This window comes from Mchenga conophoros, linkage group LG16 (assembly GCF_057382185.1).
Source record: "Mchenga conophoros isolate Kocher_MC1m ecotype Shallow Benthic linkage group LG16, M_conophoros_male_GT1.1, whole genome shotgun sequence".
Taxonomy (NCBI): domain Eukaryota; kingdom Metazoa; phylum Chordata; class Actinopteri; order Cichliformes; family Cichlidae; genus Mchenga; species Mchenga conophoros.
The window spans coordinates 18,765,244-18,784,412 of record NC_140541.1 but is presented as its reverse complement, the minus strand read 5'-3'; the positions used below and the strand labels follow the sequence as shown (position 1 = coordinate 18,784,412).

At 40.6% G+C, this 19,169-nt stretch overlaps 1 protein-coding gene across 1 annotated transcript; it reads left to right on the top strand.

Moving 5' to 3' along the window:
• Positions 1-13,531: 13,531 nt before the first annotated feature.
• Positions 13,532-16,081, top strand: pou3f3a (POU class 3 homeobox 3a). The gene has a single exon (XM_085249940.1). It carries the CDS (start codon positions 14,058-14,060, stop codon positions 15,324-15,326), a length of 1,269 nt encoding a protein of 422 aa, XP_085106066.1. The 5' UTR covers positions 13,532-14,057; the 3' UTR covers positions 15,327-16,081.
• The last annotated feature ends 3,088 nt before the right edge of the window (positions 16,082-19,169 follow it).

Below are 19,169 nucleotides of genomic sequence, written 5' to 3'. Positions count from 1 at the left end.
TTACAGAAAATAATATGCAAGGCTTTTTAATTAAGATCCGATACAAGCCCACGTGGAGGGCCAGCAGTTGCTTTCATGTCCTGCTCTTCAAATAGAAGCCTAGGCTCGGCATGGTGGACAGTTTGGTGCAGAATATGTCTCAGTGGGAGGTTGCATGAAGTTTGTGTGTGATGTATATGTGTGTGTTGTTTGGTCTTGTGAGAGAGGTGGATAAGTTAATTAAAAGAGCCCTAATTTGATTGATCAAGTTCTTACAGAACTGTGAAGATAAGTTGTTCTGTATCAGACCAAAACTTTGGATTTGAGCTTCTTAGAGGAAGCTGTTCTGGATGTGGCATGAAGAAAGATTTAATTATGACACACAATTGTTGAAAATGACTTTGATATAATAAAACTGGCTTTTATTTGCAAAAGGAGTACTATCGGTCAGTAGCAAGAATGTTCTACATGCTGGATATTTTTTTTAAGTGTTTTATTTCTTTGTTTGTTTGTTTCTGTCAGAAACAACTGTTGTACATGTGTACACATAGGAGTTTTTCCACTTTAAGCAGGCTGACAAATGAGGTTAGGGAGGAGTGTCCGTGGACTGATGTTTGCAGATGATGTCATGATCCGTAGTGAGAGTAGGAAGCAGGCGGAGATGTGGAGGTATAGATAAGAGGAAAGTAGGTAGAAGGATGTGTGTGAATGAGAGGGAGACAAGTGTAACAGTGGAGCTACAAGGAGCAGAGGTTGTGAAGGTGGATAAGTTTAAACACCTGAGGTCAACACACACAAGGAAGGACAGCAGACAATCTGACAAAGCACAAGGGAAAGAAAGCACTATTTATACTCACACGGACACACAAAGGGCTAATCAGTAAAATATGACACAGCTGGGAGGATGATGAGACACAATTGCACACAATATACATGATCAGAGGGGAGGAAATAAAACTAGATACAAAACATACAAGACAAAAGAGTACCAAAATAAAAGAGGAAGCAACTAATAAAATAGGGTTAAGACACACACCTCCACACACCAACTTAACACTAAGGGAAACACCGGGAGAGGTGAGAAAGCTTGTATCATGACCCAAATCATGAGTGGTGGTGGTGGTGGTGGTGTCCATCTCTTCTGTGCTTGATTATTTAAGTTCCAGGTGGCAGCTGATAATTGGTTGGAGACTGAATGAGACTGATGGTGAACCTGAAAAACTGAGAATACCCTCCCTACTTCCTGTTTCCAACAAAGCTGTGTTATGTGTGTAAGTGCATATTGTTACATGGTGTTCTGTATCTAGAATAGCTAGATTAGTTATTTTTGTGCATATGGTAAATATCCTTCTTTACAAAGCAGACCTGGTAGTTGTAGGTGTGGGAAGCTTTGAAGCCTCTTGAATCTTATTTCCTTTCTGGAACATTTACTTTGTTGTTTTGGTCACACTGATGTTTTCCACCCCTACAGATAAGTAAATTACTCTGTTTTGGAGGGCATACCTGCAACACTTGGTCCGTCCTTGGGACGAGGTGAGCCGTGATTGTGTTGTGCTCAAACACAAGGCTGGGGAGTAACCCAAGAAACTCAGAAACTAAAAGCATGAAAATAAATGACAGAAAGGATCTAAATAGTCACAAATTCCAAAGCCTAATAATAAACAAAGGCACAAAATCCCTGGAATCATGAGAACCAGGGCACATGGATTTATGCACAGTGGTCCAACAGAGCTTATTAAACTTTGAAACACCAGTCTAGGTAATAATAACAGCTTGTGGGTTTAAACCTGTTTGCCCTTACAGCAACTAGACACAGGACACGACTCCCTCTGTTTCTGGAATGGCATGGCTCATTTTCTGTATATGTTTTTAAATGTTCTTGGACACAGTTTTAATCGAAGGATAAGGTTTACCAGGCTTTAGTGACACAGACATTGTTGCCTTTGAAACATGACACAGAAATAGTGAATTAAACACATCTAAAAGGAGTTACGTTGTAAGTTGTAATATCTGTACAGTCTCAATAATGCATCCCCTGCTCATTTTTTAGGACCAGCTAAAAGAACGCTCAGCCTTGCTGCTATGTGTACCTCAGGCAGGATTTGAAGTTGTCACATGTGTTGAACAGATGCTCTGGCACACAAAAACCCCTTTGCCTTTGGCATAGGTGTAGAAACGGGGCGAAAATGTGCTGAGTCTGAATAGAGCTGTCAGCTTTTACTCTTAGACTCCAGGATGACAGTGATCATTTGCTGCTTCAAAAGTAATTAGATTGCAGCTCAAGAATGTTCTCAGAGGATCTCCATACTCAGGCGGGATATGATTGATTGATTTATTGATCTCCTGCTTGTGTCCTCTTACAACATAGAGCTTCAGCAGCAAAACACAGCATTTTAAGTCCGTTGCTTTCAGTCCATCGCTTCATTCTTCATCCATCTTTGACCAGGAACAATGGAAGATCAAGTGAAAATCTGATATTCTTACTTTTCCTGTTAATATTGTATATAGCGCTCTATAGCGCTACTATGAAACCAGCAAATTTCACTCACTCTCACAACTGAGGGAAATTATTAAATTCTCCCGTGCACCTGTGAGCTAGCAGAGGAAATACTCGATTACTGAAGAAGAGGGAAATCATCTTTTTCCTTCCCTGATAACAGAACCTCCTTCCTCAGTAACTCTGCACACATTTAGGTCATTTCCATTACCTCAGCAGAGATAATGATAAAGTACTGAATGGAAAACATATTCACACTCCACTTTCCCAAATGTTTAATTCTTCCGATTCGGAAAGAAAAAGAGAAATATTAAGTTAAGCTAAGAAAATATTGGCCAGGCAGCACATGGCACTGGCTTCTCACTAAAGTTGAGTTAATTATATGTGCAATCAAATTTATATTCACAGTTCAAAGGTGTGTTAACATTATAGATTTGAAATGCAAACCCAATTACAAGCATTACTCTGTGATCACGGACCGTGAATTTGTTTTTTCTAAAAGTTTTTTTTTCTTTTTTTGGAGGAGAAAAGGATGGATCCTTAGGTTTGTGATAGCAGAGCTGCAGCAAAGAAGAAAGTGGAGTTGGAGACACAGCTGAAACTGTGTATCGAGAAGCTGATCAAGAGTGATTGGAGCTGAATAGTTCTCATTTCTCTCTCTTTTCAAGTCCGGAGGACTCTCTTCCCCCCACAAGGTAAAAGCAGCCAGTTCCATGAGGTTTGTGAGTGAATTAATCATGATGATTAATTGGCTTTCAAGTTAAATATCCAGTGAGCGATGTCAGGCTGCCAGACATCAGGGTTAAATTGACAGGCCTTTAAGAAGAAGCAGATTGATTTACACAGCAGCTAATGAATCCCCCTCCACCCAGAAGGGGAGGAAAGGTAAACAAGTCTTTTCTTTCCCTTCCTGCCATCTGCTTTGTTCAGGTACACGTTGCTCTCAGCACTGAACTCTAACCTGGCTGTAGGTATCTGAGCCTATTGATGAGTTCCTTTTTTATTGCTTTTCCACCGTGATAACAAGACTGTTGGAAGAGACAGAGAACACGTATTTGTCAGTGCTAAAGCTGCACCATGCTAGTAAAAACACCAGTAATTGTAAAGGTGCATATTTCTAAAAGCCTTTTCAGTTTAGTATGCACAAACCAGATTAGAGTAACACACTGAAGATCTTTATTGTGGTAATCTGGATGTCTAGAGCCTTAATTCAGTGTGGAATCACTGGATTAAGCTCTGGAGCTCAACCCTCTGCTGAACCCTGTGTGCCACAGCTGGGGGACTAACTACCAACTAAATGCTACCAACACAGGAGCACCTTAAATCAGTCACTACCATCCTTCTTTTTTCCATCCGAGTTTTTTTCTTTCCAGGTTGGGCCATCATTTGTTCCACAGAGTAATTAGAAGCACTAACTTTGCTAACTTGACACACATATTTATCCAGAAGTTGTTTATATTACTTCAAATCCTATCTCATAATTAACTAAGTGCTCTTTTTTTTTTGTGTGACTGATTTTTGTGAGATGATGTTGGCAAAGAGATGTCGTCCACTGATTTATGGAATATTTGAAATCTTTGGCTATCACGTCTTGTTTTTTTGGAGCCAAGGGTGACCACATTTAGACTAGACTGTGATGTGCTACATCATCAGCTAACAGCTGCAGTCTATGGCTAATGCCAGCTCCCAGAGGTGGGACCAAGTCATTGTTTTGCAAGTCTCAAGTAAGTCTCAAGTCTTTATCCTCAAGTCTCAAGTCAAGTCTCAAGTAATGTCAGGCAAGTCAGAGTCGAGTCTCAAGTCACTGGTGTAAAAGTCCGAGTCAAGTCACAAGTCTGAAACTTTGAATTTCAAGTCCTTTCGAGTCTTTAAAAAAAAAAAAAAGAAAAAATAATGTTGCAGTTATATGCTAAATGTAAATATTAGACCATGTAATTTTAAAATCTGTGTTTTTCTCAACACATGACAAAATAGTGAACTTAGAAAATATACACAAATTGTGAAATTGCACCTCTTTAAAATGCAGCTCAATTAAACTTAGCTCCAAGAATAATTTTCACCGACAGTTCTGAGATAAGCTGCATGTTATTCTTGGATGCGGTTGTAGGACCGGCTTTAAAATCGCATGACAAAAATATCATACATATTAAAAAAAACTGCATCACCAACGTAGCCTGGACAACATTTGCTAGTTAGATGAAGTCAGCTATCTCATCTTAGCATATTTATATATTTATAATCATACGGTTCTTGGAGTGAGTGCACACACTCATGAAGTTTAGTAACTTCAGGTCACTGCAACAAGCCCAGGTACAGTTTACCAACGGATGGGTGCAGGACCTTGAAATGCACCGTGTAGAACGAAAGACCAGTATACCAGTCTCACAAATCGTCGTCATAAATACACATTCCTTAACCGTTTATTAATAGGACCTTTGAGCTCAACGATAATTAATTAGTAGTGGAAATAATTTCTGGTAGCGTTACAGAAATGTAGCAGTGACAATAATATTGTATGCTGTAATCGTACTGGGCAATTAGTGATACAAAACAACTGTTTTATCCTGTGAATAAAAGTATATGTTTTTGTCAATGTACCATAATAACAGAAGCGAAACGCAATATTGTGTCAGGACAATTCACTATTTATGCACAATAAATAAAGGAGCATAGCGCGACCATTTCTGTTCAGCGCCAGACTTGCTTGTAACCTATATCACCAATTATGTTAAGAAAAATGACGTATTAACTACAACAGCAGACTGACCTTCGTGTAAATGCTTGGAGCAGACTAACCTGTGAGCTGGAGTGTTCTGGGACGTTATATTTGGTCTTTGAATGGCTGCAATCCAGTCGCCTCTTTGTTACTTCGGAAACATGGCTTGAACAATTTCTCTTCAACGACGTAATCCGATAACAACCGATCTCTTTACCCGTCGGCTTCCCGTGGCTGTCATGCGACCGGCTATTGCAGTTAATCATACAACGGCTTCTTGACATTTTTGTGTTTCTTTTTATCGCTGTATAACTGATTTTAATTGAAAGCCTGCGTGCGCTAGTACCGCTTGCCACGAGTTCCCAGAATCCTTTGCGGTTCTACCCGTGAATGACGTCACATTTTCAATCTCTATATAATATGCATGTTAAATTTTATATTTGGGGTAAAATATCAAGTCTTTTCAAGTAAACCGGTTCAAGTCCAATTCAAGTCCCAAGTCATTGGTGTAAAAGTCCAAGTCAAGTCACAAGTCTTAGAACATTTTTTCAAGTCAAGTCTAAAGTCATAAAATTAATGACTCGAGTCTGACTCGAGTCCAAGTCATGTGACTCGAGTCCACACCTCTGCCAGCTCCCTTAGCAAGGTGCATTTATAGACTGAATCCGTGCACTGAACAGACACAGAGATAGACGTGTTAAATTCTATTTAAAAAAAAAGAGAAACTCTGTTTGTTGTCCAGACAAAGCAGCCACTCCTCTATTAATGCAAACTTTAAGCCTTATTGCAATTTAAATAGGTAACTTATATAGAAAATGGCCACTTGTGCAGTTGTCATTGAGGTGGAAATTAAATCATTTTTTGTATGTTTTAACATGAAAACCTGCAAGACCTGACATCTGAAGGAAGCCTCAAGTGCCCATTAATGAAACTGCAGCTTTAGCACACAGCTAGTCTTCACTTGGACTGCAGTTCAAAGGTTAGCAGTGTCGCTAAAATGGCTTGTGGCGAGTGGAAATGTGAGCTTGCCAAAGTAAAACTGTGTTTTAAACTTTTATTCACTCTCAGATATGAAGCACTAACTGTGTGAAATTTTAATTTGTTTGGGTCCTGGTGTACTTTTCCACTATTTCTCAGTCCTTTCTTTTTATTTCAGATATTAGCAGTGATTAGATTATAGGTAACAGTAGCCTCAGTAAATAATACTTTGTCTTACATTTATCTTTTTTATTATTTTATAGTCATTCACCAAGGTAAATCTTTTGCACCACTAAACATAACATCCGTGTTAGATCTCTAAGCTGCACGGAAAGGTCATGGCTACTGAAAAGCAGAAGCTGGAGTACTTGCTGTGTTTTGATGTTCAGTGCTACACCTATTCCCTCTCTCTAACCCCCCTGAGCCCCTCTGATCTACACTGCAGCTCATTAAAACACCCTCTCCACCTCCACATTAGCATCAGAGTCATGGTCAGACTGCTTTGTGCTATAAGGGTGGAAAACAATATCAATAACAACAACAAAAACAATAGTAGCCTTTGGTCCGGGGAGGAGAGGAGGAGAAAGGTCTTTGATAATGTACATCAAAGACAGACGCTGAAGTAGGCTGTGTTTTCATTGCATGCGTGCCAAGGTCGTCTCTGATCCTGCACGCGTGGTGTTAGTGCTCGGGGCCAGTTTGATGGCACAAGGTGAGTAGCTGGGTCCTCGGGACATGCCTTCAAAAAAGAGAAGTCAAACACTGCAGCCAACAAGCTCCCTAACAGGTTAACTCGTGTGGCCCTGGTGTGGCTTTTATTTCCTTCTGTTGTGAGTGTTTGAAAGTGCTGTGAAATAGAAACGTCTGTTAGTCACCCCACCACCAGTGAAGTTACTATATTTGAATCTTTATAAAACCTCACCCCCATCCCTGAGCAGGTTTCTTCCTGTTAAAAAGGGAGTTTTTTCTCTCCACTGTCGCCAAGTGCTTGCCCTTAGTGGATTTACTAACTGCTAGGGTTTTCTCACTATCCCTGTAGGGTCTTATTCACGTTAGCACCTTAAAGCACTCCGAATATAAAACTGAGTTGAACTGAATTAAACCTGATACCTTCTTGCTCTGCTCTTAAGATGGACCAGCTTCGACTGAGTTTGTGTAAAATTAACCGATGCTTTTAATTCAGTACAAGTTCACAGCCTTCAACCTGATGATCCACTTTTTCACTCATAAAGCAGAAATAAACTTCCCCCTTTCTGATAATGAATTATTAATAAGAGTTATTAACCTTTGAAGTAAACAAACAATACAAAAATAGTCTATGTTTTTTGCTATATTGATTTGTATGTATTAGTTAAACATTGAGTAATTGGTTCATGTCTTAAAGTCATCTATAATGCACGATATAATAACCATTAACTCACAGCAATAGCAGCTACATGTTTCCAGTACCACCAAACAAAAACAAACAAACAGTATTACAGGTTAATTTTATGACATGAAAAAAGACACACAACAAATTGCCTTTCATGTCCTAAACCTTCAACTTAAAGCTGCGTATTGCCCTTCAGTGAAAAGTTAAGTGTTATTGCTTGCGAGAGGTTCAAAGTTTTTCACAAAACTGAAAATACCTCTTTCTTTTCTCCCAGAAGGAGTGCGTGATGAGAACTCTGGAGTGTTAATGTGAAATCGTCATTCACTGCGCAGTGAGTACATGTTAATTTGAAAGCTGCGTGACATCATTAACCCGCTGGGTCTGGAGGTATTCATTACATTTATTTAATTACGTTCCTGTGTAAGGTGTCTTGATTGATGTCTCAGCTGATCTGCACGCCACCGCTTAGTGCTGATGTATTCAATAAAACACAGGCATGTTCAACAGTGTTCTTAGGTGATACTGTTCCAGATAATTGTTGTTATAAATCTGCTACTTTCTCAGTTAGTGGAATAATCACAATCTGGGATTTATTCTTAGTTAATTGATGCCTCAGTCATCCATAATTGGATTTAACTACCTGTTTAACTACTAAACCCGCTGATCCGTGAACTACCAGAGTGCAGAACTGTGAATCAAAAATGCCACAAACCATCCGGCCGCTGCTCGGTATTAAAAGTCACTTCTTTTCCCCTAAACCCACCTGAGAAATCATCTTAACTACAGAGAGCCTTTATAATCACGTGGATCATGGTGGGAGCTTCAGAGAGAAATCTGTCCATTCATGAAAGGCGGAGGCCGGGCCAGACTCGACCAGGCTGGGCCTTCAGGGACACCGGCTGTTTGACTTGGCTCGCTGCTCGGCCTGGGTACAGGGCCACAGTTGTCTGTAGCCACAGGCTGCAGAGTCGCAGGTATTTCCTGACTAAATTTCTCTGTCATACATTTTTGCAGTTGTATCTGAAGAGACAGAACACGGCTAAAAACGAGATGCATGTGTTGGAAGACACAAAAATAACCACAAAGGCAGCAACGCTGTGATTCTTTAAATTTCCATGTGGGCTCATGAGCCTTACTAAAAGCTAAAAGGAAATTAAAAACTTTAAAGCTTCCTTTTATCTAACCCAGTTTACATGTTTTTACTTTTTTCTTTTCTTTCTTTTTTGCAGCAATATAAACACCACATTTTTCCTATAGCCTGTGCCTTTATCAAAGTATCCTAAACCCCAAAAGTCTCATGCTTTCTCAATTTCCTCCATTTTTCTTTAGTGACAGCACAGATGTTGCTGTTCTCCCCACATTTGGTTTAGCGCAAGCACTAATCATTGACTTCTGTGATGTCATTCCAAGAACACCTTTCACCATTATGTTAATGCATTAAGACATTTAGAAAGAGGTAAATGCCCACCTCTGCGCACACCTGCAAGCACCTTGGTGCACACACACACTCCCATTAAAGAGGACTGACTGATGTCTTTGTACTATTTCCCTGCTCTATTCTCTCTGCTCTTCCTTGTCACTTTGGCCCCTTTCAAATTATCTGCTGGGATTAATGAATGTAATTTTCACACATTAACTTCCCCCGATTCATGCATAATGGCCGAGCCCATAACAGTGTTTAACCAGTACATCTGTCCATTGGGTGTCATCATTTAAGCCTCAGCAGGGGTTTGTAATTGACAATAATTCCAGTGCTGTAAACACGACTGCTCTCCTTCTTTTCTTGCCTTCTAGCTTCTCTCTGCTGTAATTCCACCACATCAAATGCAGTAAGGAAACAGACAGCTGTCCCAGCAAACTTCTCATCCCCCGGTGAATCACGTTTGTTTAAAACATCACATCACAGCGCATTAAGACATGTGCCCAAAACTTAGACACATCTGCTTTTAAATTTGAGCATCATTGGCTGTGTTTATCCTCATATTTGCACGTCTCTGCGAATGAGGACTTTGCAGATGAATGCACTTTGATCATTTCCCCTCTAGATCCTTCCCCGACTACACTACTTTGTCTCTACTTCTTCCCTTCTCTCGCTTTCCGTGGCTGCTTCTGCTTCTGATTTAAACACACAGCGGGGGGTTGTGGGTAGAGTCTCATGCTGTGAAGGATCTCTCTGACTCAGGGAGAGCTGAAGGTCAAACACACTCATGATCAGAACCACTGAAGACACTGAAGAGGTGGAATGAAAAAGAGTACATGGAAGATAAGTTCTGTCTCTCTCACACAGCAGCAGCAGCAGCAGCGTTCAGCACAGTTCCATCTGTAAATACCACAGTAGGTCTCACAGCAGAAAAAAACAACGGTCTGCCTGCTCTTGTAGTTTCAACAAGCCGCGCACGTGTACAACAAATTATTAAAAATAAACTTCAAGTGCTGGGTATCATCTAAAAACAACCAAAGCACATGAACAGGAGAATCTTGCTATAGTCTCTGCAGAAAATATTAAGTTCAATAAATGTGGCAACAGCATCCCATCCTTGGAAATGAGTTTTTCTTTTGTCTGCATGGCGTCTTTTTCTTTTTTGTCTTAATTAGACAGACACTTAAGTGATAAAGCAAACAAAACAAAAACAAAGAGTATGAATGAGAGAAAATCATCTGTTTCTTTGAGTGGAAAACTCCTGGAGCCCAGATGAAGGCTTTTCCTTTTCTCTTTCTTTCGCAATTTTTGTTGGAAGCATTAGCATATTTCAAAAGTCTACCAAAGAAAATAGCCCGGGGACAGAAATGGCCGATCTGCATATTGAAGACTCAACAGAGGGCGAGGAGCAGGAGAGGGGAGAGAGAGAGAGAGAGAAAATGGGAGGAAGAGAGAGAAATTCTCCATCTTCGTGATTTGAGGATGATCTTAAAGAAACAATAATGTCAATTAGCTGACGGTGTCACGCTCATTATGCTGGATTAATTGCGGTGTTCGCTGCAACTAAAACAGATTATTTTCCTACTTGTCAAACAGCTCCATGGAGAGGGAGGGAGCGAGGGAGGGAGGGAGAGGGAACAGAGAGAAAAAATGTGCATCATAAGAAGGCCTCTTCACCCAGCTTCCTTCATGAATAACAAATAGAGGACCCAGTGCTGTGACCAGGCAGCACAACACATGAAAAACATTACTGCCTTGCCTGAGTCGTCTGGTTTTCTCTACATTATGCTGGTGGGCTCAAAACACGTGAAGCAGTGTGGTGCTTTTGCACGGCTTCTCTTGTTTTCCTGTTTTACCAAATACGAGACAACAATAAACTGATTTTAAAAGCTCTGACTGAAGAAGAACCTTATAATTAAGTGCAAGCATGTGTTTTTGTTTGGTACTCTCACTGCTTTTTTCTGAATCTTCTATTGTTTATCGTTTTATTTTTATTACAAATTCCTGAAAGCACATGCAAACATGTGATGGAAGTAAAGCTTGGAAAAAAGTCCAACTGGGCAAAACATTTTGGGTATCAGGGATTTGCACAATTTTTGGCTTTATTTTTTAAGTATCTCTTAAGTTATTCGGAAAGGCCAGAAAAACACTTTCACCTCTACTATCTATCAAAAAAGTAAACATTCACAACTTGGATTATTATGAGGACTCATTCTTACATTTGCATTTTCTAGTGCTTTTTTTTTTTTTTTTTTAAAGTTTAGCAACTTGAAAAGTGCAAACCGGGCTGCAAGGAAACATCTATGAAGATCAAACAGGTTATTTTGCAACTATTAACAGTTCTTACCTAACCCCCCCGAATAGATAGATAATTACAAAACTGTACTCTGATTACTCTTGAATGCTGTGATTCAAACTAGCTACTTTATTAATATATCAACAAAAACACACAGGTTTAAGAGAAAAACTGCTCAATCTGGCATTCAAATACATCTGATTATTTATGGTCTTGAAAATACTTTGTTAAGAAAATTGCTCTGATATAGAAAGTTGGGTTATTGCCTGAATAAGACCAAAAAAGTGGACCACATCAGTCCAGCTCTGAGGTCCTTACACTGGCTGCCTGTCCGTCAGAGGATAGACTTTAAAGTTCTGATGCTGGCCTATAAAGCTCTGAATGGTTTAGGACCAAAATACATCAATGACCTCCTGACCCAGTATGAACCATCCAGATCCCTCAGGTCATCTGGATCCGGTCTTTTATCAGTTCCCAGAGTCAGAACCAGACACGGAGAAGCTGCATTCAGCTTTTATGCTCCTTATATCTGGAACAAACTCCCAGAAAGCCTCAGATCAGCTGAAACACTCAGTTTATTTAAATCCAGGTTGAAGACTCACCTGTTCTCAGCTGCATTTGAATAAAGCACCAAATCCACACTTTAAGCTTAAATTTCAAAACTTACATTTAACTACTGATTTTATCTACTGTTCTGATTTTATCTGTTTTGATTTTATATACTGTTTTGTTTGTTTGTTTGTTTGTTTGTTTGTTTGTTTGTTAATTAGTTAGTTAGTTTATTTGCTTGTTTTAATCAATTTTAAATCATGCTTTTTATTTGTTCTTGTTTCTAATGTCTCTGTAAAGCACTTTGAATCACCTTGTTGTTGAATTGTGCTATACAAATAAACTTGCCTTGCCTTGCCTTGCCTTATTGTGCTTTCTCTGCCACTAAATAGGAGGTTGCTGGAGTCTTAAAGGCTTGTTGCCCACCTACACCGTTTTACCAGTTTTGGTGCTAATTTTGTGAAATGATGCACAATTTAACAAAATAATTACATTTTTCTTAAATGTTTATATGATCCTATATGTGCATCACTCAGTCAGTTTATGATAAGCAGAATCTGCCTTGTTTTAATTCTCCTTTCAGAACTTCTGTGCACAACAGCCTAATCAGTATATAATCTTCTACCCATATTTACTTTAGCTGATAAAGTTTTTACTATCCTTTTTATACTGCTATGCGTGATTTTTTTTAACGATTTAGTATATCCTGAAATCAGAAAAGTTTGGCACATGACTGCTGAACATAAGGCGAATTTAAATATTGTAACTCAGTTTATGTTGCTGCTTTGGGAATGGGGTCCTGTGAATACTTGTCGTTTACCTTTTGGACAAAATCCAAGATAAATCTGCTGAAAAACACAAATTAGCCGGAGGTTCACTGGCCCGCACCTGGCTCTTCTACCAGTCACAAACCACCATGTGTCTCAGTGGATGCCTTTCTCTCTCAAGGCCCGTAAATGTGAAGAAGGAAGCCCGTGGTAGAAAATCCCAAACGACACCTTCATTTAACAGCCCATCCATAAACTGACTCGGCATGGAAACGTCCCACTGAAACCGGATTGTTTTTTTGTCTTCGTTTTGGAACTGCTGGCAGGTTTTGTGCAGCTTTAGCGCTCGCCAGTGCGGAGCGTCACGCCACTGTGGCCTTCGCTTTACCATGTGAAAGGGAGAACGCATTAAGATGCAAGTGGCGTCCAAACCCCCTGTGTTCCCAAAGCCGACTTGAGTATCCTTGATTCAAGCCTCGACTGCTCTGTGTGATACTCGGAGATAAACGTGACGGATATTATTTTGTCAACTTAAGTGACTCAGAGCTGCTTAAATAATAATAATAATAATAATAATAATAATAATAATAATAATAATAATAATAATAACGTTAAGCATAATTATTTTCGCTTTTATTTTGTTAGTTCTAGGAAGAGGTTTGTTTTGTTGGATGACTTCCCAGCCTGTTTTTCTTCACATGCTTCACAGGCTATACTTTAGCGCGCAGTCAAACCATGTTTGGTCTATTTTTTTCGGCTTGATTGTAATTTTCTAGTAAATTGATGCTTTTTTTCTCCCTCAGGAAGAACTCTGTGCACCCGAGGCTCAACTGTGAGACACACCAACTCCTCTCTGCCTGTGCGTCCAATCAGCGGGAGCTCTGGAGAGCCTTTCTGTTGTAATTGGATGGAAATCGAGAGGAATACGCAGGCTTGGCACAACGTAAACACACGCTCGTCTCCTTCGCTCTGTAGAGGACGCACCGGGTAGAGCAGATGCAGTGAACTAAACAACCGATAGGACAGCAGAGGCTTTAAAGGTTTTTTTTTTTAGTCATTTAGTCTAACCCGAAGCGTTTATATCAGAGATGTGAATAGGCAAGCAGACTGCGTATCAACTCTTCAGTTTTCACGGTGCAAAGAAGGCTGTGTTTTTTTCATAGGCGACCATTAAGTCTGTGGATTACGCACGCCGGAGCTCCCGGGACAGAGAAAAGTTGTGAAACTATCGTTTTGCCGCACAGGAATACGTAAGAGAGCATGTTCTGCCACAATGGTTACAGCAAGCGCACGCTGCTTAACTGAAAATATAATGTACGTCTCAATGGAGTGATTTGGCACTTTCCCCCCACTAATTGGACAAAAAAGAAAAAGAAAAGAAAACTCGTTTAGAGTGAAATAGACAGAATTTATTTATGGATTAGAGCAAAGACTATTTTAATTTTTTTTTACTCAAACACAAGAAAAGAGAAATAAAAGATATATGATTTGGGGGATGGCAACTGCCACTTCAAGCCCATACCTAGCCAGCAGCAGGATTTTATCCAGCCCGGTCCTTCACTCTGACCGGAGGGGTGGTGGTATGCAGTCTGGCGGCACCGCTGTGACCACAGTGTCTAGTGGATACAGAGGGGACCCTTCAGTGAAGATGGTGCAGAGCGACTTCATGCACGGAGCCATGGTAGCAAGCAACGGGGGGCACATGCTAAGCCATGCCCACCAGTGGGTGACATCGTTGCCTCATGCAGCAGCCGCAGCGGCCGCCGCTGCAGCGGCAGTAGCGGAGACCGGCTCTCCGTGGCCCCCGAGTTCCCAGCCACAGGATGTAAAGAGAAACGCCGGCAGGGACGACCTCCACTCGGGTTCTTCCCTTCACCACAGGTCTCCGCATCTAGGACCTCACCAGGCGCACACGGGAAGTTGGGGAGGCACCTCCACTGCGCACATCAGCATCACTGAGGGGGAGCAGCAGCAGCAACAGTCCCTCATTTACTCCCAGCCAGGAGGATTTACAGTCAACGGGATGCTGAGCTCACACACCGGGCAAAGCCTCATGCACTCGGGGCTGGTGCGCGGAGAATCACCTCGGCTGGACCACGGCAGCCACCATCACCACCAACACCATCATAATCATCACACGCACCATCACCAGCAACACGGTCTGGGCCACGAATCGCATTCAGACGAGGACACCCCTACGTCCGATGACTTGGAGCATTTCGCCAAACAGTTCAAACAGCGACGGATCAAGCTTGGTTTCACCCAGGCAGACGTGGGCTTAGCTCTGGGCACTCTGTACGGCAACGTGTTCTCACAGACCACCATCTGCAGATTTGAGGCGCTTCAGCTGAGCTTTAAGAACATGTGCAAGCTGAAACCTCTGCTGAACAAATGGCTGGAAGAGGCTGATTCCACCACTGGGAGCCCGACCAGCATCGATAAGATCGCCACCCAGGGCAGGAAGAGGAAAAAGCGCACTTCCATCGAGGTGAGCGTAAAAGGCGCACTGGAGAGCCACTTCCTCAAGTGTCCCAAACCTTCCGCACAGGAGATCAACTCTTTGGCGGACACTCTGCAGCTGGAGAAAGAGGTGGTCAGGGTCTGGTTCTGCAACCGCAGGCAGAAAGAGAAGCGCATGACGCCGCCGGGACTTCCGCGCACTCCAGAGGACGCATATTCACAAGTGGGTAGCATTGGACCTGACACACCGTCTCCCTCCATAGAGTGCAAGAGGTTGTTCAGCGATACGTGAAAGAGCCCCAAAATAACAGGGATGAAACACAAACAACAGCCTCTGTTTTATAAACATGGGTCTCAATGAAACCTTTGATTAACTTTTTATTCGCTACCATTGATCCAAAAAGTAGAATTGTTATCCAATGTTCATATCAGGACTGGACACATCACAACCGCCCTTTAGCCATCGTTATTTGGCATTTTTCTGCTCCCTGAAACAGCCTCTGGGACAAAAAATTATATTTCGGTCTAAATTAAATCTGAACAAAAAACAACTGAAAATTATTTAAAGGAAATGTTTGGTCACCAAAACCGGAGATATTCGAGCAGAAACAAGTTATTTCCATATCTTTGTACTGTAAAAATAATAGTTCCCTTGTGATGCTGCAGAAACTGATGTCCCACATGCTAGACTGAACTATAACCTACGTTTTTAATCAAACACACCGCTTTATCCAGTGTTGAGTTGTTTCTAATGAGCAATAATTTCTCTTCATTCAAACCTGTTTCTCACTTTGTGTTGTGTGTCGGTGGATTTTTTACATTTTTTTTTATTTTTTTGTGGCACAGTTTAAGGTTTCAACAAGCGATTTACAGTTATTCCAATATTTGTACTTTCCTTTAATCCTTTTCCATTTAGCAAACGGTCTCTTAAGGTTATGTACAAGTTTGCTGTGTATTGTGGTGATATGGACTATTTATTTATTTTTTGCCACTGTGTTTATTTTCATGGAATAGACCAATTATTTAATAAATTTGACATAAACCTTGTGTTAGATACCGGAGCGTTATTCTTAAGGGCCATGTGGACACACACACGCACAAAGAGAGACATGCATATATATATAAACACACAGAATCTCTTCATCAGAGTCATTTGAATTTGATATAATATACAATATATCCCATAAGAGATACAAAGAAGTCATAAAGGCAAAAAAAAAATTACATAGTCAGTCCATTTTGCTCAGGCGTCTCGTTATCATTGTTTTCATGTCTGTTTGGTAAATCATCTGTGCAAACTTCTGCCATTTTTCCCTGTTTATGACAATCTATAGAAAAGTGGCTTAATTGGTTCACTAAGAAATTATTTACCTGATGGACTAATAGTGAAAAAATAACCACACATCGCACCATAGCAGCTTAATTATTCTGTTGTTATTTAATTAATTCTTACATTGAGCATAAAACCTCCCAAAAATCTACCACATCATTTTGTTAAAGTGATGTTGATCCTGCAAATACCTGCTGAACCGATCACATAAGCCTGGTTTTAACATTTACGTGTGATTTTCTGCATATCAGTCCAGCCACAAACATCCTGTTGCAGCGCTGTGGACTGCAGCTCGATGGAACGCAGCCAATGGAGGTCGACTACCCCAGCTGGCAGTTCACCTCAGCAGCAGTTGCCAAGGTGACAGCGAGATGGAGTGACACAAGGCAGTGGATCTTTTGCCACAGATGATGGGTTTGGCAGATAGGCAGCAAGAAGCGCAGTACGCTGGCTGTGAAAAGCAATCTGTGTCTCTTCTGTCTGCTTCTGATCCACATAAGAATGACACACAGTACACACACACACACACAGACAGACACTCACACACAAGCTGATGTTACATCAGTAATAAAGATAATCGGTACTCCTAGAAAAAGTGACCAAGAAGTGCAGTTGCAGTGAAACTTGGAGGAAGGTCAAAGGTCAGCTGCTGCAGTAGCTGTTGATAAACCAAGCAGAACTGTGAGAAATAAATGCAAACCTAGGAGTTAACGGATTACTATGAATGTTACACTTATTACAATGTGAATGTGTGCTCTGGTCCTCTCCACACCGGACACCCTGTCTTAAGAGAGCATGTACAAAGACATCTTTGGGACCTTTGTCACTCTTTGCGTCCTCACTGCATATTTGGCAGGATTTAAGGCACACTCTGACTTTGCTATTTGAAAAAACAAGAACTAGAAATGATTGGTTTGAATAACTTTTTCCAGGTCCGCCTATACAGCGATTGTCAAACTAGGTTAATTTTCAATCTTCAAAGAAGCTTAAGGAAAACAATAAGAGATGAATGGGATATTTTGGCTGTTTCACTTCCTGAGAAAGTTTTTATGAACACACATGAACCGTTCTGTTTTTACAGCAGTGTGTGAAAGTTTGTGAAACCTTGTGAAGTTTTTCTATAATTCAACACAAATAAAACCTAAAACATCTCAAAGTTTCTACTCAAGGGCCATGCAAGTGTCATATTAATGCCTCATATGTTTGAAATCTCGCGTTTCAAAGAAGTCTAAAACCTTCAAACAACATTTCTAAACATTTTCCCTTTTAATGCAATACTTTATTCTTATCAGAAGGTGGTGTAATGGATAAAAATGGCATTTATTGAACCAGGCAGGTTATCCAAGAAAACACTCTTATTTGCAGTAGTTACCCAGTAAAAGGTAAAGCGTGTTGATGAAATTGCGATTATGCCGAAAAAGAAATATTAAAAAAGGAAGCGTGTCTTCGGAAACAATACCCCAACTGGCGAAATGCCGCCCCCTTGTGGTGAAAGTAGTTTTTTTTTTCATTTGGCAGAGGGCAATTCCAAAAAGTCCCTTTTACATTTGTCTCCTTTATATAACTTGATAGTCTTGTGTAAACATCAGGTAACATATTAGTGGATATTTTTACAGAAATACAGAAAACATACTTTTATGCATCACCCCAACTGCTGTATTTTTGTGTATTTGCACTGTATATACAGCTTTTTGTACCATTTAAAAATATTGAACTATCATTATTTGTTTCATTAAATTATAATTATTTCCTATGGACTGTTTGTCAGCATCACGTCAGTAGAATACAACAGTTTAAAATATGCATACTGTTCTGCTACAAAAACCAATTACACCAAGGAAGTGCTTTTTATCCTTTCAGTTGCCACAGTAATATCACAAAAGCCACACATAAAGGTGGACAGGTGGTACCCTGTTTGCTCTTCGTATGGTTTTTAACATGATGTATCCCCACTGAGCTGCAAGCTCTCAGATGAAAATAGAGGTAGAATATAAGCTTCCAGGATTGCCGCGTGATCCCCTCAAAGCTTAGCGATGTAAAGATGGGAGATAAGGCTGGAATTGGGGGATAAAAAGCCCTTTAAAGGGTTTGTCATCACACAGTGCTAGGTGTCTACACTGAATATCAATGCTTGGATCTGAAGGTACATGCTGATGATGTTACAGTATCCTGACAGAACCCCAAACTCCTGAATCCACAGCTCAGCTCACACAAAAGTGCATCATTTACTTGCATTTGTGAGGGCATTATTCATCATTATAGCATTGTTTCCTGCATCTCTGAGCCATGGGCTGTGTGCAGTTGCAAGCTAAAGATGTTATTACCTCCCTCCAATAATAACAAGTAATATAATTGCTCATAATTGCTCTTAAAGCCTTGTCGGAGGTGCTTTACATGAAGCAATTACCATGAGATAATCCCCTCCTGTAATGGCTGTTGTTTGTGGCTCACAGTTTGGGCACAGTCACATACAGAATGCACACACCTGCTCATATCCAACAAAGTTTTAACCATTTTACTGTGGTCTACACATTCTCAGTCTCCCAGTGCTTAGTGTTAGCTATTTTAACAACGCAGCGATCAGTTACTGATTAAAGTCTAACACTGATTAACATGTAACTGGTGAAACACATGTAACACTTTCCTGGAATCAGGAGCAGCAGCGTGCCTGAATGAGAGGTGGCAAAATAAAAGAAGCATATTTTAGGTGTTTTGTTTGCACGAGAGTGTATTAAAAGTCTGGCTGCTTCCCCTCTAAATGGCTCAACATGGCTCTGTCAATATTGTTGCTCGTGTGGGTTTCTC